This window comes from Thunnus maccoyii, chromosome 12, assembly GCF_910596095.1.
Source record: "Thunnus maccoyii chromosome 12, fThuMac1.1, whole genome shotgun sequence".
Classification (NCBI taxonomy): Eukaryota; Metazoa; Chordata; class Actinopteri; order Scombriformes; family Scombridae; genus Thunnus; species Thunnus maccoyii.
Window position 1 is genome coordinate 13,042,065 of NC_056544.1, and position 26,743 is coordinate 13,068,807.

Consider the following 26,743-nt stretch of genomic DNA (forward strand, 5'->3'; position numbering starts at 1 on the left):
CCTCTTAACAGAATTATTTGTAAAGACTTACAGTCTCATGGACGCACAGGATCTCTCAGTGCACAAAAGTCTCTAAATAAAAGGAATTCATGATGGAATTATTGGAAAGGAGATAAAATATATCCTGCCAACGAGGCAACCCACTTTGATATGGTGAACTATCGGCAACACACTGACTGCTACAGAGCATGAAGCTGGAAAATGGATAAACTTGAACTGTCTACTGCCAAGTAAAACCTGTTTTTAATGCTATTCTTTTACCGATTGTTGGATTACTTTATCTTGCTGTTTTAAGTTTTCTGTTTTTACAATCACGTTGTTTTATGAATTATACTGCTATACTTGGACTGAAAACAAGCTATTATGGCTGTGTGTGTGGACTGCAAACTTGCTTACTCACAGTTAAGGGATGATATCCACTGCCTGGAGTCAGAGCTCCAAAAAAAGGATAAACTGATTGATGGCTTTGTCTCCATTGCTGCTGCCCAGGCAAAACATATTTCGCATATGCAGTCTTCCACTCTTGCTGTCCCAGCTGCCCGATCACCCACCTCCCTGATGTCCTTGATGGTCTCAGATACTGCAGCCACCCTCCTTTGGCTGGCCTTGATGCACACTGGCACTGTGCTGGTCCACCTGAAGGGTCTAGCAGCTGAACAGAGTGACCAGTCCAAGAATGTATGCTGGAGTCAGGGGCAGCAAGCACCATCGTTGCTGCATTGGTCCTGGACGCTATAACACCGCAGACGGTCACCCCAACACCGTCAGATGATTCAGGGGTTCACATCGGAAACCAGGCCCAAGGCCCCAGTTTATAGCTCCACACCAAATTAAGCTAATCCATGGACCAAGTTGTCCAGGACGGAGGTGGTATGCCATGGCTGCAAGAGAGATTTGATTGGGGCTTCTCTACAACCTCCATTAATTCTCTCTAACCGCTATATGATCCTGCTGGATGAGGTCCTGTCCATCCCGGCAATGCCCCTGCAGTCCCGACTCCACCCAACCTGGACCATTTTCTGGCTTTTCACTGCGTCTTCTCCCCCTTTTGCCAGCATTGATCAGGTGGCTCATCACCCTCACCATAGGATGCTGACGGAGGCCGTAATCAGATGCTCAGGAGGTCTTCCTCGGGCTGAGCCTCAGGGAATAATTCACTTTCCAAGACTGATACCATCTTCTTATCCCTGTCTGCCTGCACAGACCCTCCAGCGTAGTTTGCCAAACTCAATGCAGACTGAGGTAACTGAACATTCACTGTACTGTCCAGGCAGCCCACATGCAACATCTCCTTGTCCCCTCTTCCTCCCCAATACATTAATTATTGGAAACTCCATAACCTGAACATCCGCTTCTTAAACGCAATCACACACTTTTTCCCTGGAGCCACAGTCCCTGACATCCTGGATAAACTCCAGGATCTACTGCCCTCACTCCCAATGGCTATTAAAAGAATAATAGTTCATGTGGGGACAAATAAGACAACACATCAGGAGTCTGGGTGCACCAAAAATGATTTTAACCTCCTTTTTTACATTTTAAAGAACTGTGGGTCTGTTTTTATATCAGGCCCCATCCCCATTTTAGTAGAATCCTCAGCCTTCACACTTGGCTCCAGTCCACTAGCAGGTCTCACAACATGGGCTTTATTGACAATTTAAAATTTTTTGGGGGGATTGTTTCTCCCCTTTCAAAAGAGACAGAATCCATCCCTACATGCATGGTAGACAAATGCTATCAGCGAACTTGCAGCATGCGGTGCAGTCCCTCCCATAGAACTGAATGTTTACATCTCACATACACATCTCTGGATCCTCCCTCTTCCTCTAAGGTACAACCTCAGCATACTGTTTCCCATTAGAGATCCCTCCACAGGTTCCTCCTGTCATTTAAACCACTATCTGATCACACTTATTTCTCTGTTTCTACTATTAGGCCTAAATCTCCCACTCCCACACATTCCAATCAGAGTCACTGACAGATTTATATCCTGTAGCAAAGCTAAAAAATAAAAACGTCAGAGTGTCTAGACCAGTCATGACAAATAACACTCTTGTTCCATTAAAACACGGTGCACAGCAGCATAAGCCACAGAAACTGCAAATTGCATTTTTCAATATTAGGTCCCTATCAAACAAACTTTCCTGGTCAATGACCTTATTGTAGAGCAACACCTAGATTATTTGTTTTTATCTGAAACTTGGCTGAATTCTGATGCACCTGTTGTCCTCATCAAAACGCCCCTCTCAAACTATGACTTCTCCTATTCTTGTAGACAGGGAAAAAGGGGGGGGTTAAGGCCTTTGAGTGTAGAAATGTCTCCTTTGTTGTTTTTGGCTCTTTTCAATATCTCACTACTGTTTTCAAATGCCAGTCACCCATACTAACAATTACTGTATATAGAGCACCAAATTGCTGTTCCGAGTTTTAAACAGATTTCTCAGAGCTTTACTCTATTGTTAACACAAATTACGATACAATTCTTATTGTTGGTGATTCTAACTTACATATAGACAACATAAATGACAAAAGGGCCATCAATTTGATTAATCCATTATAAGATCTTGGTTTCACACAACATGTCTATGAACTAACCCACAATCGGGGCCACACTTCAAACCTGGTAGTTAGTAACGGGCTAAATGTTGAAATGTCATCAATTAGAGATGTTGCTCTATCTGATCATTATTGCATTGAATTTAGTGTGGCAGTGCCCATGACTCAGGTTAATGCTGAACTCACTGTAAAGAAAAGACATCTTACACCTGAAGTGGCTGAAAGTTTCAATATGCATATGAATATGTTGTCCTTGCAAACTCTCCATTCATCTATTGATTCCCTTGTAAATGAGTTTAATACAAAATTATGGACAACAATTGACCTTGTTGCACCACTAAAACTAAAAAAACCTGGTTAAAATGTAAGCCACCATGGAAAAATGAAACTGTTAACAAACTTAAAAGAAATTGTCGAAAAGTCAAGCGTAGATGGAGGAAAAGTAAACTCCAGATCCACTATAATATTCTACTCACCTTTCAGAATATAATAAGGCGCTGAGAAATGCCAGACAGACTCACTTCTCTAAACTCATAAATAAGAGTCAAAACAATCCTAGGGTCCTTTTTACGACCATTGACAGACTAATAAATCCCACTTCTACATGCCCCAGTGCTTGTTTTCTCAAATACTAAGTGCAGTGAATTTTCAGAGATAAGATAACAACAATTAGAATGCATATTAATCAGACAAGGTCAGATAATGTTTTAGAAAGCACTAAGCAGTGTCGATATACTTTGCACTCTTATACTCTGGTGGATACAGAAGTGATTAGAAAGGTGGTCTCTGAATTAAAACCCTCTAGGTGCTCTCTTGAACCCATACCTACCCCATTTTTTTAAAACTGCTTTTAACTTCCTGTCAGAGGAATGATGTACTGTAAACCACTCTTTGTTCACAGGCACCTTCCACCACTTCTCAAAAAAAGTAATATAGATTCTTCAGTTCTTACTACCAACCTATATCAAACGTTCCTTTCTTACGTAAGATTTTAGAAAATGTTGTTCTTGAACAGGTAAATACTTCAAATCACCATAAATCATTAAAAACAACAATATCTTTGAGAATTTTCAGTCAGGTTTCAGAGCCCACCACAACACAGAGACTGCATTGATTAAAGTGGTGAATGACATAATAGTTAACTCTGATTCAAATAAGCTCTCAGTCCTGGTTCTCCTAGATCTCAGTGCGGCCTTTGATGCTGTCGACCATGAAATCATACGTGAAAACTGAGTTGGTCTCTCAGGAATGGAAAGCTGGTTTAGATCATATTTGACTGGCTGGGAGTTTTTTGTTTCCCTGGGTGACTACTCCTCAGAGAAAACAGACATAACCCGTGGGGTCCTGCAAGGTTCTATTTAAGGTCCAGTCCTTTTTAGCCTCTATATGCCATCAGAAAGCCTAAAATTTCAGAGTTTCATAGCTATGCAGATGACACCCAACTATACATTTCTGTATCCCCAGATGATTTTAGCCCCATTTATAGGTTAGTGCAATGTATATATAACATAAATGTATGAATGTCCTACAACTTCCTATAGCTGAATCAAGACAGAGATCATAATATTTGGGGCACAAGCCCAGAGAGAGCAACTGTCTGTGCACCTTCAGTCATTAGCCCTTCATATGAAGGACCAGGTCAAAAACCTTGATTCTGACCTCAGTTTTGAGGCACACATTAGAAATGTCACCAATGTGTCCTTTTATCATCTTAGAAACACTGACAAGGTTAGACCATTTCTCTCTCAGGCTGACACAGAAAAACTAATTCATACTCTATAACCTCTAGGCTTGACTATTGCAATGCTCTCAATGCTTGGTCTACCTAAAAAAGCTGTTGGCTGCCTACAACTTGTTCAGAATGCAGCAGACCGAGTACTGACGAAGACAAGACAGAAAGCATGTATAACACTTGTTTTAGAGTCATTGCATTGGTTGCCATCATCATATTTTAAGAGTTTCTTACTAGTTTTTAAATCACTGAATGGTTTGGCACCAGCCTATCTCACAGACATGCTTTCAGAGCCCTCAGATCCTCTGCAGCTGGCCTCCTAGTCATCCCAAGGATTTCAACAAAAACACACGGGGACACAGCTTTTAGCCACTGTGGCCCTAGTCTCTGGAACAGTCTGCCTGAGGATCTGAGGGACTCACCTCTGTGGACATTTTTAAAAGACAGGTTAAAAAGATTAGACATATCTTTTTAACCTGGCTTTTACTTAAGGTGCCACGTCATTTGTTGTTTTATTCATCTATTGTTGCTTCATGCTTTTATTTGTTGTTTTGCTCTTTTGTGCCTTTGCTCACCTCTGTTTGTTTGCTTTTGTTTTTGTCGTGTTGTGTTTTGGTCATGTGCAGCACACTGGGCTACAGCCACAAATGTGCTTTATAAATAAAGATTGATTGATTTATTGATTTATTGATTGATTGATTAATACAACAGTTATTGGTGTCCTTCCCTGATTGGCTAAGGCTTTAATTGATACTTAGCTACATGGTGGCGCAGAAATTAACCTACTGAAACAGGCTATTTTATTTGTCCACAAGGAGGCGCTCAAGGATTATTTAAAGGCCCTAGTGCTGACCTTTTGAACGTATGACATTCAAAAGATACACAAGTTATTAACAATATATAACAAACTGTGACATTTAAGTTTAAAAAGAATATAGTAGATTATAACAAGCCTCAGTCTGGGTGAATAACCCAACAGTAAAATTTAAAAAAAACCCACTAAAACTGGGTCAAAACAACCCCTTGTCTTGAGTAGCTTTCTGGGTAACATTAACCCACTGTTGTGTTGGTGCTATATTCACCCAAATTGGGTAAAATTTGAACCCAGTGATTTTTAGTGTGCATTTAAAGTTTTCATAGAACTCTGTAATGGTTGGGTATAGTGCTAGCATCTCACAGGAGGAACAACAGGTGCTAAAAGATAATCCCTGTTCTATTCCAAATTCAAAAATAATTTAAATGAATATTTTCTGCACTGTTTATAGGTTTAACGTCACACCACATACTGTTATTGCAGAGAGGATGTTGGAATATCATGATTCCACACTGTGCTGCACTAAAAGGCATTAAACGTATTGTCACTATGCCCAGAAAATGCAATGCTTCCTTCTGCCATAAACATAAACATAATAAATAACCCAAACATGCAACATCTGAATTATTCAACATAAGAAAAACTCTCCTTGGTGGGGGCAGCTGCACAGCTCTGATGGAGTTACGCAACACAAAGTCTCACCTGCATGAGTGACTCTGCTTCCTGACATCTGCAGATGGAGCGTGGCCTGAGGAGCTGACCCTGTGTCACAACTCTTTATCTGACGCGTCAAAGCTAACGCTGCAGCTGGTGTGCCTTTCATAGGATGGAAGTGCTGATTGTGAACAAAGTGTAGGTGTGGGGCACTCTGGTAGCGCAGTGGAACCTTACACTCCCCCGCTGAGATGCAGCAACTGAGCAGCTGTGGTTAGACATGGAACTCATGCCGGTGGATAGTGACTAAGTCTGAATGAATGAGGCAGCAAAAGCTTATCTGATTGGACCAAGATGGTAGCATTTAATGACTTGACTTTGAGAGCCATGTCACGATGCGCCGTATCGATCATCACCAGGCAGACCTGCAATCTCTCTAGTGTCACCAGGGGCAAGCATTTGGCTGGTGCGTCACAGCACCCAGAGGGGACTGACAAACACCCAAATAAGAGTGAAAATGACATCCATTTTCTGTCACTTTGATGACAGTGTGCGTGGCAGTGAAACACTCCGCTGACATTTTGTCATCGAAACTGCATTTTTGGGAACTGATTACATTTTGTAATTTATCATCCAGAGGGAGATTTGAGAGTTTTGTCTTTGACTTTGCTTTTTTCTACTTTTAAGCCCATTAACTGGTGACCCAATATAACTATTAGCTTTTATCATTCCCTTCTCCATTCCTTTCCTTTCCTCTCCTTTTCTTTCATTTCCTTTCCTTTCCTCTCCTTTTCTCTCCTCTCCTTCCCTTCCTTCTCCTCTCCTCTCCTTCTGCTCATTCATCCCACAAACTCTCTCCATTGGAAATTCTAATTCGGGTTCATCCCAAACAGCTATGTGGATGTATAATTCATTCACTTCTTTCCCTGCTAAATCGCCTCATTATATTATGAAGCACATTCACCAAAGAGAAGAAAATCAGATAGCAGTAAGTCAGAGCTTGTCTTGTCTTTCTTCAATTCAGAGATGTGTACAGAGGGAGGAACAACACACTGTGGGGTCTCACGTAGTACAAAGTCTTATTAAATGAAATGAGGCTTCTAAGGAAACTGAAAATCCTATAATTCAGTCAAAGGGAGTGACGACCAAAGGAGACCTCCTGATAAGGGTTTGTACATCAGACACACTCTCTACCAGAGTAGTGAATATCATTTGGCACAACTAAGGAGACACTGTGTTTGTTATAGACGTTGGTGAAGGAATCACTTTAGCCACTATCTTTGCAAAGTCAGCCTGGTTCTGGATAATTGGAGCGATCTGCAACAAGCCGTGTGGCTAAGAATAGATAGATCACTGTTGTTGATGGTGGCAGCCGCTTTAAGACGAAGAGGAGGAGGACAGGGGAGAAGGTAGAAAACAATCTTGTATCCTGTCCTGTGCCACATCATGCGAAAGAGCCCAGACAGTCTGCTCTCTGTCTCGCTGATTGAGATTAGTGTCTCCCACTACAAGAGAGGAGCACTGACTCAATGTAAAACCCCGTGTGAAGCCACTAAGAGCTGATTATCAATGCAAAGGTGTATCTGCGAAGAGTTAAAAGGGAGTCCCCTTTAATTAATTGACATATCATTTAACATATTGACTAAAATTAAACAATGACTAAATACACAGTATACAGTAGCAGTATTTTTGATGGTATACAGGGTTTCCTTAGAGTAGAATAGGCCTATATATTGAATTATGACACATGAAATGCTGATTTTACATCTTTCACTAAAATTCTCCAATTATATGAACATTTCTCAAATTTATATTGACAAAAAACTTAAGTTGATAGGCCTTTTTCAAAGGGGACGTTTTGACATGTCACAGTAGGAAAAGCCATGTGTAAGCTGTGTGTAAATAATTAAATTAACAAGAGCTGAATACATTTAGCTGCTACGGTTTCAGGGTCCTGGCATTGTGCATGCTGGCTGGTTAATGTCATTAGTAACACCTGTGGTTTTCCCACAATGATAAGTCAAAGTGTATGCTGTGAAAAAGGTTATTATACTATTATATCTGGAATTTGCCAAATAGACCCTTCTCACAGCAGACATTTTGACTTGTCAAAGCAGGAAAAGCACAGGTGGAGCTTTTCTATTTATTCTATTTACCTAGCAGCAAACAACTAGCAATGGTGAAACACACTGACCACTGCTCAGTAAATGATTCAGGCCGTTCACACCCACAGAGGTGTTTTCACTTCTGGCTTATTAGATTTCTGCTCAGGTTAAAGTTATTGCATCTGCACATTGTATCGTTCAGACGATAGTAGTAGAAGTTGGAAAGTACGTTCGTGTTACCCACCTAGTTGTAATTCTGAGTCTGAGATATTGAAAATTTCTAACAGTGACAACATCTCCCTCTTGGTGAAAAGAGCTGCAGAACTACAAGTGTCAACAGACTGCTGGCAAAATGGCTGCAAAGCCACCATTGCTGGGAGCTACATCTTACAAACTTAGTTATGTTGCACCTTTCATAAACAAAATGAGCTCACAGTGCTCAATAATTACACTAATACAGTTGTTTCAGATCATTTCAGTTAAAAAGGGAGCCATACACCATTTGTTTGTATCTGGTTTCACTTGTTACAATCTGCTCCAAATATGTAACACCGCAAAAGTAGCTCATTTAGGCTATTTAAGTCATGTGGCTACAAGGTTAGCAGTGTGGGTAACCATCTTGGAATAATGTGTGAACACTCCCAAGTCTGAGAAACAAAAGGGTTTCATGTTCTTCCCATTCTGCCAACATCACATGAGTGCAGCAATAGATGAGGTCTAATCAGGCAAAGTAAAACCATGGAGCATGGGTGTGAGGGGCCGTAAACGCTGCATTTTCCAGCGACCTGGCACAGTATAAAATGAAAGATGGTGATGTCAAGATCATACATTCAAAAGCAAAGAATATGACACACCAAAAAAGAAGGAAGTGTTTCTGCTGCACAATACAAACACCTCTTTTTTTGGGTGCATCAAATTCTATGATTTTGAATTCGGTTGTCACATTTCAACAAACACGAACTCTAGCATGTGAATCTCCAAGAGCTCAAAGCCAGATTTAGTGTAATAAAGGTGAATTTGCAGATGCTGGAACAAGTGAGACTGCTTCTTTCCATGCTGGTCTGTCTGCCTCTCTGCTATGTGTTGGTGTGGACTGTTACTATGTATAAATAACCCTCAGGTCTCAGCACCAACACTGCCAAAGCCAATTTCTCTAAATTTACAATTTCATTTTCATTTAGCAGATTAAATTTAACCTGCATGGATTCTAAGCCCAACAGTACTGAAATGGAGACCTCCACACAATGCTAGCTCGAGCCATGCAGGGGCTGTAACAGACTGCCAGCAGAGTTGTTTTGTTAACACTCTCCAAATGCTAAAAATGTCACTCACAGTCCTATCTGGAGGCGTGGCGAATTCACCCAGCGGCATCAGCATCAGCCTCAATGGCATAGCTGGCACTTTCTGCTCTGCGTGGTTTTTTTTTTTTTAATAAACACATCTTCAGCTCAAATACTAATCCTCACAGAGCAGCAGAAAAAAACTAACTTTGCAGCAGAGAAAGAAAATCTGACAACTGGTCAGAAAAAGGGTTCTGGGGGAAAATGTACTTTTATTCCCTCAGCAAATATACGCATATGTATTCTGGGATAGGGTGAGGATGCATTAGAAAAAGAGCCTGTCTAAATGTGAGTGAATACACACAGAAGACGTGACATTATGAACAAATTTCTGATGTGAAAGCAAACATTTGAACTCACGATATGTTTCAGTTCGCAATTTATCCTTAAACTGAATTCAGACTGAGGATTATACAAACATCTTCTTCTCATCACAGCTCTTAAATACATAAGACAGTGTTCAGACTGCTTGTAGTGCAGATTCAAAACAGAAAATTTAAACTTTCAACCACCAGTAACAGGAGAAGGGGATCTCTTTATTGGACATGTTGCTCATTTAGGTGACACACCTCACCCACAGATAAAACACAACCAGTTTTAACTCCAATCATCCAGGACACACAATAAACACTCAACTTGCTGAATTGTAGTCTTCTAAACCATTTATTGGACACAATTTGTACCCCTCTAGAAAACCTATAAGGAGTTCCACATAAGGCTAGCCGGACAAAAAGCTGACAAAAACACTCCAAACACTGTGAAAAAGACAATGTTCAAATATCTCGCAGTGCACCAGGAGTTGTGTCGACATCAAGGCCCTTCTGTCTCCCACAGGTTTCCCCTCCCCCTCCCTTTGCTCCCTGTAGCAGCCAGTTAGCAGTAGCACTGCACCTCTCAAGGACATCAGCACCGGAGAGGATAGAGAGAGAGGGGAAGAGAGAGAGAGAGAGAGAGAGAGAGAGAGAGAGAGAGGGAGAGATACTCAGTTTTGGAGGGAGATAAATGAAAGAGGCAAATAGGAAACAAGACGGAGAGGCAAAAATCACAGGAAGATATTTAAGAGATAGAGGAGAGATGAGAAAAGAGGGGATGAGATAATGTAAAGAGGGGGTAAAGACGCATAAAAGATGACAGAGTGCAGGTAGAGTGAGAGCCAGCGAGAGAGTGATCAGGGCAAAAGAAAGAGAGAGAGGCAGCCATGGTTGCTTACGTCACCTTCAGGATGACATTGGCAGGACACACAGGTCTGCTGCCTCATCAATTCTACTGCTGCCCAAGGGGACATCATATCACACACACACACACACACACACACACACTCTCTCTCTCTCTATGTCTCATTCTTTCTCTCTCTCTCCCACATCAGCTACCCCCTCCCCTCATACGCCCTGCCCCCGGCGACGTGGCTCTACCTGGCCGAACACACCCGCAGCCTCTGATTGGCTGCTGAAAGCCAGCAACACTCCCCCTGCTCCCCAGCCAGCAAGACTCTGCTTGGAAACAGAGAGGCTGCGCTGTTACCACTACAGGCCACTGCTGCAGCACTGTTCAGCACGCCTCTGATCCCCATCCCTGTTTTTTAGAAGATGTCAGATAGTCAAAGACAAATACCATCTAATGATAATATGCTAAACAGCACCTGATGATTTGTGATTAAGGTCACCTTCTCGTGCATGTCCTACACAAGTGTCTGGGTGTGACGTCAGGCTGTTCCACCACAATACATCTATTTTTGTACACATTTTATACTTTTTAAAGTTCACGTCTGTTGCATGCAAATCCTGCATTATAGATAAATGAAAAGACGAGGCTGCAGCCTGATAAATTACCATTTAATCAGCAGCAAATATTTAATAATGCAAAATAAGCATCAGCCAATGACTAACAAAGAGAAAGCAAGTGGATTTTTTCACTGTTTTGATCCACTGACATTTTTTTTAAAATTTGATCTCTTCAACCCCAGTGACACGTCAGCAGCTCCGTGAGTACAAAACTCCTGCTGTGTAGCCGAACAGTGTTCAAAGTCACAAAATTAAATTAAAAATTCTAGTGGGGATCCCAAAGTTTTCAAAGATACCAAATATGTCTGACTGATTTTGGGGGAAATGAGTAAAAAAATATGCACAAGACATCTAGAATATTTCCATCTGACGGTTTGGTGCAGCCATAAACAAACATGGCGTCCTGGGTTTGAATACTTCACATCTTATAGCTTCGACAGAGAGCTGGAACAAGCTGATACAGAATGTTTGTGATACTGTCAGGCTGTGAGGAGTAAGATGATTTTAACAACCTTAGAGCTACTTGAGAGGAAATAGTGTTGAGAACATGGAACAGAGTTGTTTTAATGAAGCCCCTCACCTTTTCCTGATACTGTCGTCTGGAGGAATCCAGGGATTGGATGAGAGCTGTTGCATGGCCAATAAAAACAGCATAGCAAGTAGCTCCTACAATCATACTCAGCATGGTGAGCCAGATATCAGATAGACTCTCCGGGGCCTGCCGGCCATAACCGATGCATAGCATGTGGCTCATTGCCTTGAATACAGCAAAGGAGTACAGCTCAGACCAGGTATCATTCTGCGGAGAGAGAAAAAAGGGAGATAAACAAACAGTTAAAGACATCAAGGTTACATAAAACGACATGTTTTGAGGGCAAGTGGTAGCAGAGAGTAGGGACCCAGCAGAAAAGCTTTGGGGACAGCCGTGTCATGGAATAGCACTTATACAAATGAGAACTCGAGGGACAGAGTTGCATTACAATGAAACAAGGAGGAAGTGGAAACGACATCAGGGGAATCCTTTGAGGCCTAATCAGTAAAGTAGAGACGGTTTGGAAATTATTTCCTCAGAGAGAAATGATAATGAGAGGTCATTAAATATGCCCTTTCAGAGCTGTGTGAACAGGAATCTGCTATAGACAGTGACAGCGAGGCTCCGGTCACCAGACTTCATGAAGGGACAAACCTCAGACTGTAACTTACAAAAACATCAAGAGGCATATTCATAATGATTATTTCCATTATCAATGAATTGTTTAGTCTATGAATAGACAAAAAGAAGTGGAAAAATGTCCATCAGAACTTCCCAGAGCACAAAGTAGTGTCCTAAAAATGCTTGTTTCATCTGACCGACAGTCCAAAAACCAAGAAGTTTAATTTACTATCATATATGAATATATAAAAAGAAGCAGCAATCCTTCTTTTCATAATCCAGAACCAGCGATGTTTAGGCATCTTTGCTTGAAAAATGACTGAAACGATTCATTGATTGCAAAATAGTCACCAAATAATTTTCTTTTGAGCAACTGATTAATTGACTAATCGTTGCAGCTCTACTAAGAACATGTAAAATTAGCATTCAGCATACTTTTCTAAATGTAAATACTGGGTCTGTGTTATTCCACTATCACATTGTGCCAAACTCCTTTCTTTACGAAAGAAGGAGCAATGAGAACAAGCTCATTGATCCAATACTTTTGTCCACCAAGCTTCCTTTGTTTCCCACTTTTTCTTTCTTTTATCAGAACAGAGTTGTGACCTTGGTGACCTCGGCCTGAACACACTGCTGATACTAATTAATTAAAACTAAAGCCAAAAGTAGGGATTGGATTTCAGTCTTTTTGGTTGTATTTAAATTCATCTAGAAAAGAAACACATTACATCATTATTATATAATGTTATATCAAAGCCCTGTTTCAAGAACACAAAAAAACAATAGTTTAAATCATGGCCTCCTGACACACACACACACACACACACACACACACACTCTAAATTTGTGCCGTGGTACACTGAGGTTACAGTCTGCACTTAGATAGCAAAGGCAATCAACATATCCTCTCTGATATCTTATAGAAGTGCATTAGGAGCCAATTAGTGCATTTGCTATTATATTTTAAACATCAGCTTAGCTTATTTCAAGTTACTAAAACAGCCCCCTTATAATACACATATTCAAATGTAATGACTGTGTATAAAAATACTGTATGTTTTTGTGAAGCAGTGAGGAGTTGATTAATTCAATTAGTCAGTGGTCAGAGAAGTAAGTGACAATTGTTTTGATAGATTAATCAATTGATTTGATCAATATTTCTGCATTTACCAAGCAAAAAATGCAAACGTCTCTGGTTTTGAGTATTTGCTGCTTTTCACTTTGTTTCGTGATTATAAATGAGCTATTTAGGGGTTTTAAAGTGTTGGTCAGACAAACAAGAAATTTGAAGACATCACTTTGGGCTCTGGGACACTGTGACACACATTTATGTTTATCAAAAAAATATAATATATTAATCAATGATGAAAATATAATGCAATATAGAGAAAATGGAAAGAATTACAGGTACAACAAAGTAGCACATCTCCTCTGTATAGACATCTGTTTTCATCCATGAGACACAACATTAAAGGGCCACAGCGACAGGAGGACTTCTCCGTCACAAGCTGGAAAAAAATGAAGACTCCAAAAATAAATACAGCTCCACCAAGTGGGCTGAGGCTAAATGGTGTATGTGAAAACAGAAAGAGAAACAGTAGAGTGAAACAGATTGAATAATAGATGAACGATGAGCACTTTGATTCTGAAATAGCACAGGCAAGAGAGAGAGAGAGAGAGAGAGAGAGAGAGAGAGAGAGAGAGAGAGAGAGACTCCATATCCTCACAGGTCTCAACAGCCCTCCCGAGAGATTTCAGTTTGGGAACTGTCTGTAGGTTTGGTGGTAATCACCGTCTGCATTAGCTGCAGATAGTCTGTTTGAAGTTTGCTGATAACGCAGGGGCTTTCAATTCATCCTCCGCTCTCCTAAAATACCTCTTTGTATATGCTGCTGCGACCTTGCAGCGTAGCAGACCACGCAAACACACTCAAACGGGAATTTTACCTGCCAAACAGAACGACTACATGCAAGTGAGTTATGTGCCTTCGAGAGATGACACATTTACTCACCAAAATGTGACAGCATTTGGCTCAGGATGTGTGCGCATTGTAAGAAACAAGCCTGAGGTTGTAATGCTCATTGTAAAAAAAAAACTAAACGACAGATAAAAGTTAAAAGCAGTCATAGTGATGTAACTGTAATAACTGCCTAGTCATGAATAAAGATTTTTGGCAACATTTATCAGAGGTGTTTATCATGTCAGGAGCATTAAAGTGTTAAGAAATATATGTGGTAGTATTACATACAGTGGTTCATTTATGTGAGGACGGTGTCAGCAGACACTATGTTAAGTCACTATGTTAAGTCACTTGTGAGATCATATCTAGTGTTGAGCTAGAGAGATGTAAAAAATACAGTCTTTATTTTTTCTGAACATTTAGACATAAAGTACAAATTATTTATAACATGTATTTTACTGGCCTGGTTGTCATTTCTGTGCAGTTTACGTCAGTTTAACATCAGCAGTGTTTTCATCAGTGTCTACCACTGTTACCAGCATTGTTTAGCATGTTAGCGTGCTAACATTGGCTAATTTTGAAGTGAATGATGGTGGCGCTTGAGGAGAAGTCAGGTGATCAGCAAAATCATTAGGATTCAAACTGTGGTGAAAAGTAAAATCTGTATAAAATTTCATAGCAATCCATCCAATAATTGTTGAGATATTTCAGTCTGGACCAAAGTGATGGACGGACTGTCATTGACATCCCTTGAGAAATGACTAAAAGTGCACCCAAAGACCCACACAAAAGATGAACTTTTGCCCTCTTACTAGTCTCATCCGTTCACACCTCTCTGCACCAGTGAAGGACGGAGGCTCTGTGCGGGACTGATAGGTGCAGGGATGGAAGACAAGGCAGAGACCAAAAGAAGCAGATAATGGAAAATTTGAGTTATATCACACTGAAGGACCAATTACTATGCGTGTCCGACGGCCGATAAGCTGGACAAATACCAAAAGATAATCGACACACATGTCACAAAGCCTCTGGTCTGGCACTGTCAAACACACACCGGTTTAGTTTACAATGGCTTATCTGAGTTTATTATACAGTCAGCTTTCTCTCTCTCTCTCTCTCTGTCTCTCAGTGAGGGAGCTCTCTTTATGATTTGCAGGGCGGACAGTGAAATATGTTTGTTTATTCCAGCTTAGGAAGGCAAAGCATCATCTGTCCCAAGGCAGTTCATTTTAAGGCCAAAAGGAGAGAGTTCCTCAATATTTCACCCAATGTGATGTTATGGCTGCCTGGACTGGTGTAGATGGTTTGAGTTCATTCATTTAAACCCTAATTTACATTTTGGGAAATATGCCTATTTGCTTTTTTTTGCAGAGATGAGAAGAACATCTCTCTCATTCCTGTGCAAGTATGCAGCTAGAGCCAGGGATTGATTAGCTCAGCTTAGCATAAAGGGGGAAACAGCTAGCATAGCTAACTCTCTGTAAAGTCACAACTTGCCTTTTTTACATTTCTGTTTGTGTGCGTATTAAACAACAGGATACAACATTTTAATAATAGGGATTTTTTATTTTTGTTACAGCATAACAATTTAAAAGAAGTTGTTTACCTTGATGACGTGTTATAGGTGTGCTGGTTTACAGAAAACTCACTAAGAGCCCATCGTCTGCAGCTCAATGTCTAACATCTCACTGTTTCCGCTTGTATTATTCCTCCCTGCAATATTTAAAACTGAACTGAGTGAGCTTTGAAAGTACTGGTGGGTGTATCTTATTGTAACTTTGGAGAGAGTCTAGCCAACTGTTTCCAGTCTTTATGCTAAGCTAAGCTAATTGCCGCCGAGCACTTAATGTATAGACATGAGTAATATAGAGTGAGTGATATCGATCTTCTCATTTAATTCAATGAAAGAAAGCAAATAAGTCACCCACTCTCATGATGTATGTTTTCAATGCTTGTTAAATGTCTACATTTTTAAAACTCTGTGCTTCAAGTTGTAACGCAGTTTTTGGTTTTTCGTTGGGTTTTGTTGTTAGAATTTTTAGTCTCGAAGCCCAAGCTGAGATAACCTTAATGACATCATCCAGGTTATTTTCTCAGACTTTAGAAAGCTCCCTCCAGAGAAACAGAAGACATTTAAAACAAGACAAAATCAGTGGATTTGCCCTTTCAGTAAAGTTTTGATGAATTATATTGTATTTCACAGTTTAGCAACAATCTGGAGGATGTTAAATTTGCTTTGAACCTCTTCTCTATTATGAGGAAATCTTCAAGGAAACTTCCTTCCTAAGATGAGATGATCGCCACTGTGGAAAGCATCACTGAATTTGAAAAGGACATTTTGGCTTTGATTTGCTGGTATATTTGTTTTGAAAAAAGCTGCTTTCAAAAGTGAAGATAACATATGTATAGAGCAGCCAAATATGAATTAGGAAGAGCAGTGCAGCAGACAAAAAGACAATATAAACATTAAGGCTATTAGACTCCTATTAGACCTTTGACATTTTAAGGTACATTGTGTTTTTCAGTTCATGGTTGTCTTTGTAATTATTTATGATGTGTTGACCATTTTTTACATATTTAAGTTATTTAACTTCTGAATCACAAACCACTTTAAGGTATATCATTTTAAGCTTATCTTTTATATTTATGATACTTAATGTGTATTTTAAAATGTTCTTATGTTATTATTTGTAGTATGTTGTGTTGAATGTTGCCCTGTGGCACTATGAGCTCCTAACAACATTGTTGTAATGGCAAAAAAAAAAAACCTCATTTGCACTTCTACGTGACTAGTTTATAAACACAAGGGTAAAATCTAAGTGCAGGAGCAGTACTTCTTGCTTGCACTCAGCACCACAAGATCCCTCTTAACAAAAACACCTTACTTCCTCTGGGGCCGAGATAATCGCATCCTTTCCTCTCCTCGCTCAGGAAACAAACATCACCTAATTTCTTGTCCATTTACAGAGACTGGGCAGCAGCTTTCACTTTTCATGTTTATATTCTTTTACAGGCCTGGCGAGTAGTTCAAATCAAATTTGCAGCACCCATCAGTGGACCCATAATACTGTTTGGTCAACTTAGGTGAGGTGAGTAAATAAAGTGATTTAACACCATACATAGTGATTACCGGCTTATCTCCCATGTTGCTGATGGCAGTAGGGGATGATAGGAGTGAGACGTTTCTCTGTGGTGTGTGTACAGTAAGGGATGGATACACACACCGTTGTAATTACAGAGAGGAAACTACACACCCTGTTTCTGTCAGTTAGCACTGCTGTCACTATTATTACCCAGTCAACTCTGTACTCCACCGACGCAGCCAACAAACCGCATTCTTCCATGAAAATTAACTTTGCAACTGACAAGGCTGCATAAAGCTAAATATAATCTAAATGAAATTAATGGATGGAAGTTGTGTTGTACTGCAAAAATACAACCTATGTTCCCTGAGGTATTACAAGTTCTACTGAATCCAATTACTGGTTGGTGGATGTCAACCAGAGTTACAGAGTGTTCTCAACGCCCTCCATGGGTCCCGCCTGTGGGCCCCACACCACCGGAGCCACTGTAGGGTGTGAGGCTTGATGGATGGCCTGGATGCAACACTATGGCTAATGTTACAAGTTGTCAGCCACTCAATAGGGGGGCGGTCTCAGGTGGCTGTAGGCAGCCAGCACCACGCCAGAGCAGCTCTTTAGTTTGAGAGTGACGGCTCTCTGGGGACTTTGATTACACAGAAGGAGAAAGCAATGGAAGAGTCAGTGGCCTGTCAGCCCCAAACTTCATCATCCTGGACTTCAAACTGTACGCAGCACAAGGTTGTCCTCCAGTGTGTCATGTAAGTTTAAAGAAGCATAGCTGATTCAAGTTTCATAATTTCTTGACACTGTGGCTGTTAGGCTTGAAGTGCTTGTCAGGGAAGGTCAGCACAACCCCATAAATTTGATTTTATACATAGGCCTACGGGAAGTTAAGAAAATTCCATATTTTGTGCCATATAATTGCTTCATATGTAGTTTATCTGATATTTATTAGATAATGTATTATCTAATTTATCTAATCTAATTTTATGTCTAATTTATCTATCTAATGTATTATCTAATATCATTTATAGGTATATAGAGACAATACCAGTAGGCTATCGGGGCGCATCACAATATGATTTTTACGATAATAATAGATTAATGCATCTCTCAGCTTTGCTATTTGTTTTTTTTTTTTGTCTTAATTCAACTATACATGGATTCAAATCTACCTTTGCTTTGTTATACAGAGGGTTGTGCGTGTATTTCAGAGGAAGAGCAAATAGTTGAATGATGTAATTAAAGCAAACTGAGTTTTTAACGGTCTATAACATCAAAGACTTATGGTTAGAGTCAATCTTGGGGAAAGTGGACACACCTGCTCTGGTGAAACTCTCTGTGTACTGGTAGCTGTAGCTGAAATGTTCTCTTAGAGGTCACAGTGCAGCAATATGAAACAACTTCATCAACATATTTGATAGTTTTAGCTGACTAAAATGCCTCAATCTCTACCATCGTTATACATTTTTTTTTTTTCCTGGAGATCGTGTCACCAACTGCTAATTCTGATTAATGAAAGTACCATTCATCAGACCCAGAATATTCCCACAATATTGATACTGAGATCATGTTGTGATATATGATTTTGTCAATGTCACCCAGCTCTACAAGACAGAATCAGTAAAATTGCAGCGTGACCCCATACGACACATTAAATAGAAAGGAATCCCTTTCCTTTTACCAACAAGGAAGAGAGGATATTTATTCTCATCATGACATTAACTTGTTTTAATTTGAATTACTTTTGTTCAGCAATAAAAACAAGAGCTGTCATCCAGGAAATATTTCAAATCTGAAATTTACAAGCAGCCACGGCAAGCCCTGACATTGTTGTGGAGCGGGACCCAATCTGTTTAAAACTCCATTTGGACCTGTGCCTTGTGGCTGGGTTAGTGTGGTCTCCCTTTGCTCGGTAAAAGGCGAGGCTGACAGACAGACCTATAAACAACCAGCTTTTATCTCTCTGAGAGAGACGTAGCAACAAAGAGCCCAGCTGCCCAGCTATATCCCTCTGTTTTTCCCCTTTTATCTTTCCTGTCATCACCCACCAGGCTGAGGAAGAGGCACGGAGGGATCTAGAGGTACGCTTAAATCTCTCTGGTTTCTTTTGTCACCACTTCTTCATTGGTATCCTACGGTTGTTTTTTTGTGTCTGGTGATATGAGTAATTTTCTTAATTTGATGGAAACAAACACTTATCCTGACTCAGTAATAGCATAATTGCAACAGAGATCACTTAGGCTAATAATGGTTCTCAAAATAGTACAGTGCTCAGTTTTTTGTTTTTTTTTAAGTGGACCATATTGATCCAAATGACAGTAAATATAACTATCCCTGCTAACCTTGCCTCCGTTTTTTTGAATGCACATATTTATTACAGTTTACACTTTAAAAGGAAAAGTCAGTCTTTGAAGAATGACTGATTCTCTGCCAGTACTACCAAACAACTATTTCTCCTGATGCCAAGCTAATTTAACAGTCAACAAAGGTGGGTTGGTAAGGACATGAGCACATTTTCTGCTCATTAAAATCAAACTAAGCTCTTTCAGATGCAAAAAAAATCAGGCTTTCCTTCTCCCAACATCCTCACTGGATTATCCTGTTTTAGGAAAGACATGAAAGAGTCGATCATGGTCACAAAACATTGATTGACATTCAGCCAATATTTTCTGATGACAGTCAGACACTTTGATCGATATTCTGTGACCCCGATTGGCTCCTTCCCAGTCAACTCCGAATACAAGATGCAAATCCAGTTCCAGTGTGAAGTGTGCGCTCGTTATGCGCAGGCATGATTCCCAGACATGACACATATATACCTCCATTTTGTTGAGGGACACCCAGCAGTCTGAGGGGAAGTCCTGCAGCATTGGAACCAGGAACTGTAGGCAGCCGTCCCAGTGACACAGCAGCAGCATCATACCAATCAGGTTAATGATCCGCATCACCGCACTGGCCAGGTCATAGGTCATATGGAAGATCTGGAGCAAGACAACAAGACAGACACACAGAGGGAGTTAAAACTTGGCTGGGAATTGTGGAAACAAATAATATTTTGGATTTAATTAAAGAAAGACAGAATACTTCATATTGTAGTTGTATTTTGACTTTCACCAAATTTCATAATTGTCAAACACTTTAGACTTTGAATTCATATCTCAGGCATAGAATTGGCTTCCCACTCAGCTCCACCATCTCCTTTGGATCATACCAAGTTTGATTAATGAGTAGGGTAGACAGGTTCCCATCAGTCCCACATCAAACACAGCAGGAGCAGGCAAGACATTTTTTACACAGAGATACATGACATCAATCAGAGCTCTGACACGCACACAAAGTCCAGTCACATACACAAAACACTCACGCAAGCCTGCAGGCACACTGATACACTAACATCACAGACAGACATGCCAACACATGTGCAGACACGTACACATACACACGTCGAAACTCACAGAGTGATGGACAGGGACCATCATGATCCTTAACAAGTGATAGTCTATGTCGTCTCACACATCAATCATTCTCAGTCACCGTACTTAAGCCAATCATCTTTCACCTGACTGACTTCAACAAAGAAACTCTTTGATGCTGCTTAACAGTTTTATGGCTGTTTAAATACAACAATGATGTCTACAGTAGAAGGTCTAAATCCATAGGAATCACATTGCTTTTCATAGTAAGAACAGCCAACACGTGTCTGATACAGACTACAATGAAGGAATGAGAAATGGGTCATTTCTTACTCAGTGCAGCTGAGGGAGAAGTGATACTCTGTGATGGGAGTGATGAGGGATGGGACTAGGCATGAATCACATGTGCTGATCTTTCTTAAATGCCGCTTTAACCTTTATGGGTTTTTCACTGTCAGTTTTTATCAATCTGATAAAATTAAGTAATTTGTCATTTCTTTTTTTACTGGGGATAGATGAGAGAAACTGTCTTATGTCGGCTGATGGAGGAGTTCAGCACCATGGAGAGCTCAAAGAAAGTTACAGGAACTGAGAGCAGTTTGGGGCTCCAACCAAAAATAACCGATGATTGATATCAATGATGGAGTGAGGAGAAGACAGGCGTTTGAGCCGGGCATCGCCTGCGTCAGTGTCTCACTCTTCACCAAATCTCCGCTCTCATTCTCCATGCATGCCAAGCATCACTTCCCATCATGCACCACTGTGAGTGTGTGTGTGTGAATCACATCATATCTTCAGAAATCCAATTATCCAAAGGTCAAGTGAGCAGCCGAGCCCCACTGCACTGCTCACCACTGCAAAATGCCAACACCAGGCTGCAAATACTGTCATAAACGAAAAGTCGAGTGATCTCATGACATCGCTGGACCTCATGTCTCCCGGGCTGCTCTCCTGCGTTTGAGGAAGGAGTCTGAGGAGAGGTTGGAGCGTGGGCCTCGACAAAGTGCATCCCTCGGAGAGTAAATAAAGCCGAATGGCCAGGGAGGGCAGGACTGGTTCGTGGAGTTCACTTTACACGAAGCAGGGACTCTACCTGGCAACAGCTCCCATCCTCACCTTCAAATACTGCCAGTCACTCACCTGAGGAAATGTCTGTTTGCTTACCTAACCTCCCCAATTCCTATAAACGAACAATTAGTGACATATATAATTGTAGTCAACAGCCCCCTAGTGCTGCATATTATCATCACCCCTTTACCCCACCTGCTCTTCCTCTGGTGCCTTAATTGATTAACTGTGTTTGCCCCGGTAATAGGCTGCTTATTAGGCCGCCTGATGCTGCCTGTGGGAATGCCAGGTCAGACAGGCAGACGGAGTGGGGGGGTTGGCGGGGTGGCTTGTGTGACAATAGCAGTAATTAGAATGCAAAGTTTGTTAAAGCTCAAACATCCTGCTGACATTATACAGTTCTCACCAGGTGGCAGGTGAGAACATTAATATTGAGCCTCCAGACGGAGGAGAGCAGGCCACTCGGAGCAGAGCTGCTCACAGACAGAGAGGCAGATTGTTGGTTTGGTCACGAGCCAACATCAGCATATTGGAGGCAAATCAGTGGCCTTTTATCACCGACAAGATTGGGTGTTTCTTCCTCTGTGGATAGGAGTGGTGTGATTGGAGTTAATATAATATTTACTCATGGACAATTAGGTGTCATAATATGCATGTTCTTACCTCTTCCCATTGGTGAATGTATCGTATTAATCTGGAGAGCCTCAACAGCCTCAGAAGACTTAGGATCTTGGTGAAGCGGACGATCCTCAGGGCTCGAGCAGTCTTGTACACCTCCGAGTCGATCCCTTTCTCCACTATGAGGAATATGTAATCCACTGGGATGGAGGAGATAAAGTCCACAATGAACCAAGTCTTTAGGTACTTTTTCTTAATGGTTTTAGGGTCCAAAATGATGTCCGAGTTGTCCTCGATGATGATTCCAGTGCGAAAGTTGAGCACCAGGTCCATGAGGAAGAAAGTGTCGGAGACCACGTTGAAGATGATCCAGGGCGTCGTGGTCTCATCCTTGAAGAAGGTGATGCCCACGGGGATGATGATCAGGTTGCCCACCATAAACAGCAGCATTGTGAAATCCCAGTAGAACCTAACAGGCATGTGTGTGTGTGGTTGTGGTGTGTACATGACAGTGTGTTTACATGGATGTGTGTGTGTGTGTGTGTGTGTACAGGATGGGGAAAAAGGGGGAGAGGAGGACAAAAATAGAGTCAGAGAAAAGGGAGTTGCTGTGGAAAGCCAATAGGCTCAAGAGACTTCCTAACTCAAGATGGAAAAGTGTAAACCAAGTGCAGGGCTTACTTTTCCCTTGATTGACATGCACTATATATAACATAATCATTGGATATGCATTTTGCATTCTTACATCAAATAATGCAACAAAAGAAATAATGTCATTCAATGGTCATGTGAGTTCACCTTGGAGTAAAAAACATTTTAAAATCATGGCTGATGATGTTTCCCTGTCATATGGTTGTTTTTCTAATCTAGGACTGATTATGTTACTGGGTTATGCATTAACTAATATACATTCCTTTTTTTGCCAAAAAAAAAATCATTCACAGACAGAAGAAATTCACACTGTGTTATCAGTGATGTTACTTATGTTTGGGGTAAATTAGACCCCAGAGAGGTCGATCTCCGTTAGGTGTCATATGAAAAAACTGTGAAACTGCAATAGGAGAAATCCAAATACACATTTTTGGGATTTGGGAAGGGTAGTGCTGTGTATAAAGTACTATCAACACCAATCACAGACATACAGCTTATGAAAATCCATTGTACTTAAGAGCATGTTTAACAGAAGTAATGTTCATCATTTTCTGTATGGACTTCTGAATGTCATCAGTTCAAAATCAGGTTTATAAGCAATTCTCGTCAAATTATAAAATGTCATGAAGTACTATCAAATGTCTGTGGTCTCCATGGGTTAATTTATAGGACTGCCTTTGGAGCTCATATTGACCTTGCAGTACACATGGGTACCAGTGGCAGTAGTGATGTGGCAGGTTGGTAAATGGGACAGACAGAGTCAAGGTAGTGAGGTTTGAGCCCGTCAGAGGAATCTCTGCAGGACAGGTGCAGCGCTGAGTCATTACACTGCGACTTATGCAACAAGCTCTGACTCCTGCACTTCACGGCAACAACAATAACCGCCCCGGTGATCATGTTTACAGCAACTTTGCTGCTTTAACTGAGCATTAATTAGCATAAGGATCACATCGGGGCAGCTTCAGCTTCTCGCCGTGTGGGAGGTGGCGTGGTAAAGAAAGGTCTCTAAAGTGCTCAAATGACGTCTCTGCTGTTGAATACGTGTCTCAAGTTTAGCCTTCAGTGATCTACTGACTCGGCGATATGTGATACAAATGGGCCAAACATGAATGGCGCTGTAGCCGATGTGAAGGGGGGGGGGGGGTGAAGGTAGAAGAGCGCGAGTCGACTCCAAATGAGACGGGAGCTGTCCGCTCCTTGTGGTGCTGAAACCGAGCAGCCCAGCCGAGAGGAAAATCGACTGATTTTCTGATCCAAATGCAATTCAGCGACTGATACATGTCGAATAAAAAGCCGTAGAGGCTAATGCATCAATACCGGGTCACGAGGAGCCTTCCTGTCATGCAGATTTGCTTTAATATGTGTTTGACAAAATAGCTTCTGGACGTTCATTTAGGTTATCGGGTATTTGAACGATAAACAGAGCGCGTCCGTCATTAAAATGCAGGATCCGGGGAGTCGTACAGGCGGATATGTCTCCAGTGAGCATGCTTGAGGTTTTCGCACACTTGGCTCAAGGTGACATTCCATTACTGAGTGCATCGCATACACACACACACACACACACACACACACACACACACACACACACACACACACACACACACACACACACACACACACATAGCCTACATCCTGTCAGCACGGCTTTTTGTCGCAGAGCATCACCTACTACCACGAGTAATAGCCAGATCTTTATAATAATTGCATTTTAGATGAGCCCAAATTAGCGTCAGAGCGCTGTCCTCTTTGTTAAATATGAGCTTATACTGCCACGAAAAGTCGAGATGTATTAGCAGGCCGGGCTTGTTGAGTATCCCAGACTGTACATGCAGACTGGAATAGGATTTGTTTACAACCTTGAAAGGACACTCTTTTGCTAAAGTCAATTTGCCTGACAACAGGTTGTTGGGGGGGAGGGGGGGGGGGGATTAATGGCAGCACGTTGCAATGCATCGATTCAAATCTCTACAGATTCAATCATCAGGGATGAGATGAAAAATCAGCAGCCGGTAGCCTTGAACAATAACCATGCATGTGCTCCCGTGGACTCACAGTGGTTACTCACTATAAAGTTGTAGATGACAATGAGGACCCTTACGGGCCCCTCATGACTTTCAACGTGCAACCAATGGCAGCCCCAGCTCTTACCTGAAATCGCTGTAAGGGTGGATAATCCAATTTCCAGCTGATTTTACCCTCTCCTGTTCTCTCTCCACTGCTTTTTGACTACCATACATGCGTAAGGAGAATTTGTTAACTCCAGGCTGCAGCATACTACTAAACTGCCGCTGCATGAAGCTGGCTTGGCTGCCCCGAGGTTCCGCATCCTCGGCGGGCACAATTGGCGGTCCATCCTCCGGCTTCTGGAAAGTGACAGAGTTCCTGGGCTGCTGGGTCTGGGTCGGGCCATGCAGAGAGGACGAGGCTTTCCGGCTCGGTGCGTTAGAGAAGGACACCTTGGAGTCCTTTTTCTCGGGGACACCGCTGGACACGGGGGTAGTGCCGGGGTTTACGCTCTCTCCTCCGTGCCCCCCGGCTAGAGACCCGCCTGGTGTGATCGAGCCGTCCATGCTGGCGGTGGTCGAGTTACAGGCTCCTCGCTTGGCGCTCCCTCCGTCCTCGGCCCTCCCCGACCCTCCTGTCTGCTTCTCCTGCTTGGAGATGATTGAGCGCAGGCTCCCGGTACCCGAGTCCCTCCTGCATTCTCCGTTTTTGTTGCATTTCATGCTGGAAATTGGAGCGACGCTGTTGCAACCATCACCCGTTGTCGCGTTTAAAACCTCTACCGCGACCGCTGATGCCGACGCCTCCGCCCCTGATACTCTTCTGGTCTCGCCGCGCTGGGCAGCATCGCCCGGACAGGGTGTCTGGGTCTCGATAGGTCTGGAGGCAGTAGTGGGCCGTGGGGCGGCAGGAGCGTCCTCTGTGTGCATAAGGCAGGGCTCCTTGTTGGAGTTTCTCCTGGAAGCCGAGGACGCGGCTCCCCCTCCTGGCGTAAAGTTCTTCATCCTAATACTGCCGCCGCCGCCTCCTCCTCCTCCACCTCCGCCACTGCCGCTCCCCCCGGCTCGGCGCAACCGCGGATGCTGAAACTTGGACTCCTCTTCTCCGTCCTCCGTCTCGTCCATCACGACGTTGCTGGCCACACCGGGCTGCTTAGCGCTCGGTGCGCCGGGAGAACCGGAGTCCAGACAGTTCTGGCTGCTGTTGCTTCTTGTGCATTTGGACGCGGAAGCTTTGGGTGCGCTGATGTGGCTGCATCCACTGCCGCCCACCGCCTTCTTTTTCATGGTGGCAGCAGACGCCGGTGAAACCTCATTCCTATCCATGACATTGAGCATATCAAATTTTGCCTCCAATTATCTTTGGAGAAAACCAATCAGAGACACAGGGAGGATGGGGAGAAGAAGAAGAGAGAGGGAGAGAGAGAGAGAAAGGAGAGGGGAACAGAGGGAGGGGTGGACGTGACTTCTTTGCAAACTACTGCGCTTATACTTTCACTAGTCATTGTGTCAGAGATGCTCCAGCAGCAAACTAAATGAGCCCTTTGACCGCGTCAGATATCATTAAACTATTATGCTTATGCTGCTCCTAATTCAGCTCAGGTTTATTTCCAGCTGAGGCCTCTCAGTCATGACCTAACGCTTGAATTGCATCAACTAGCTCAACAATCGCATGGAAATAGATGCCTAACGTGTTGTCAATCACGATGAGTAATAACATCAAAAGTTTAATTACCACGTGTTAATGAAAACTCAAATGATGTCATATGTTTTAGAAGGTGTTTTCAATGACAACCTCCCTGAATG

General features: G+C 42.0%; 1 protein-coding gene across 1 annotated transcript in view; it reads right to left on the reverse strand.

Moving 5' to 3' along the window:
* Positions 1 to 26,275, reverse strand: part of LOC121909204 (potassium/sodium hyperpolarization-activated cyclic nucleotide-gated channel 2-like) — a 37,687-nt gene extending 11,412 nt beyond the window's left edge. The window contains exons 1-4 of the mRNA XM_042429651.1: positions 25,083 to 26,275; positions 22,326 to 22,749; positions 20,001 to 20,162; positions 11,563 to 11,781 (exon numbers count right to left, since the gene is read on the reverse strand). Of these exons, the coding sequence (XP_042285585.1) occupies positions 11,563 to 11,781; positions 20,001 to 20,162; positions 22,326 to 22,749; positions 25,083 to 26,275 (1,998 nt within the window). The remainder of the gene's footprint in view (positions 1 to 11,562; positions 11,782 to 20,000; positions 20,163 to 22,325; positions 22,750 to 25,082) is intronic.
* Positions 26,276 to 26,743: the final 468 nt, after the last annotated feature.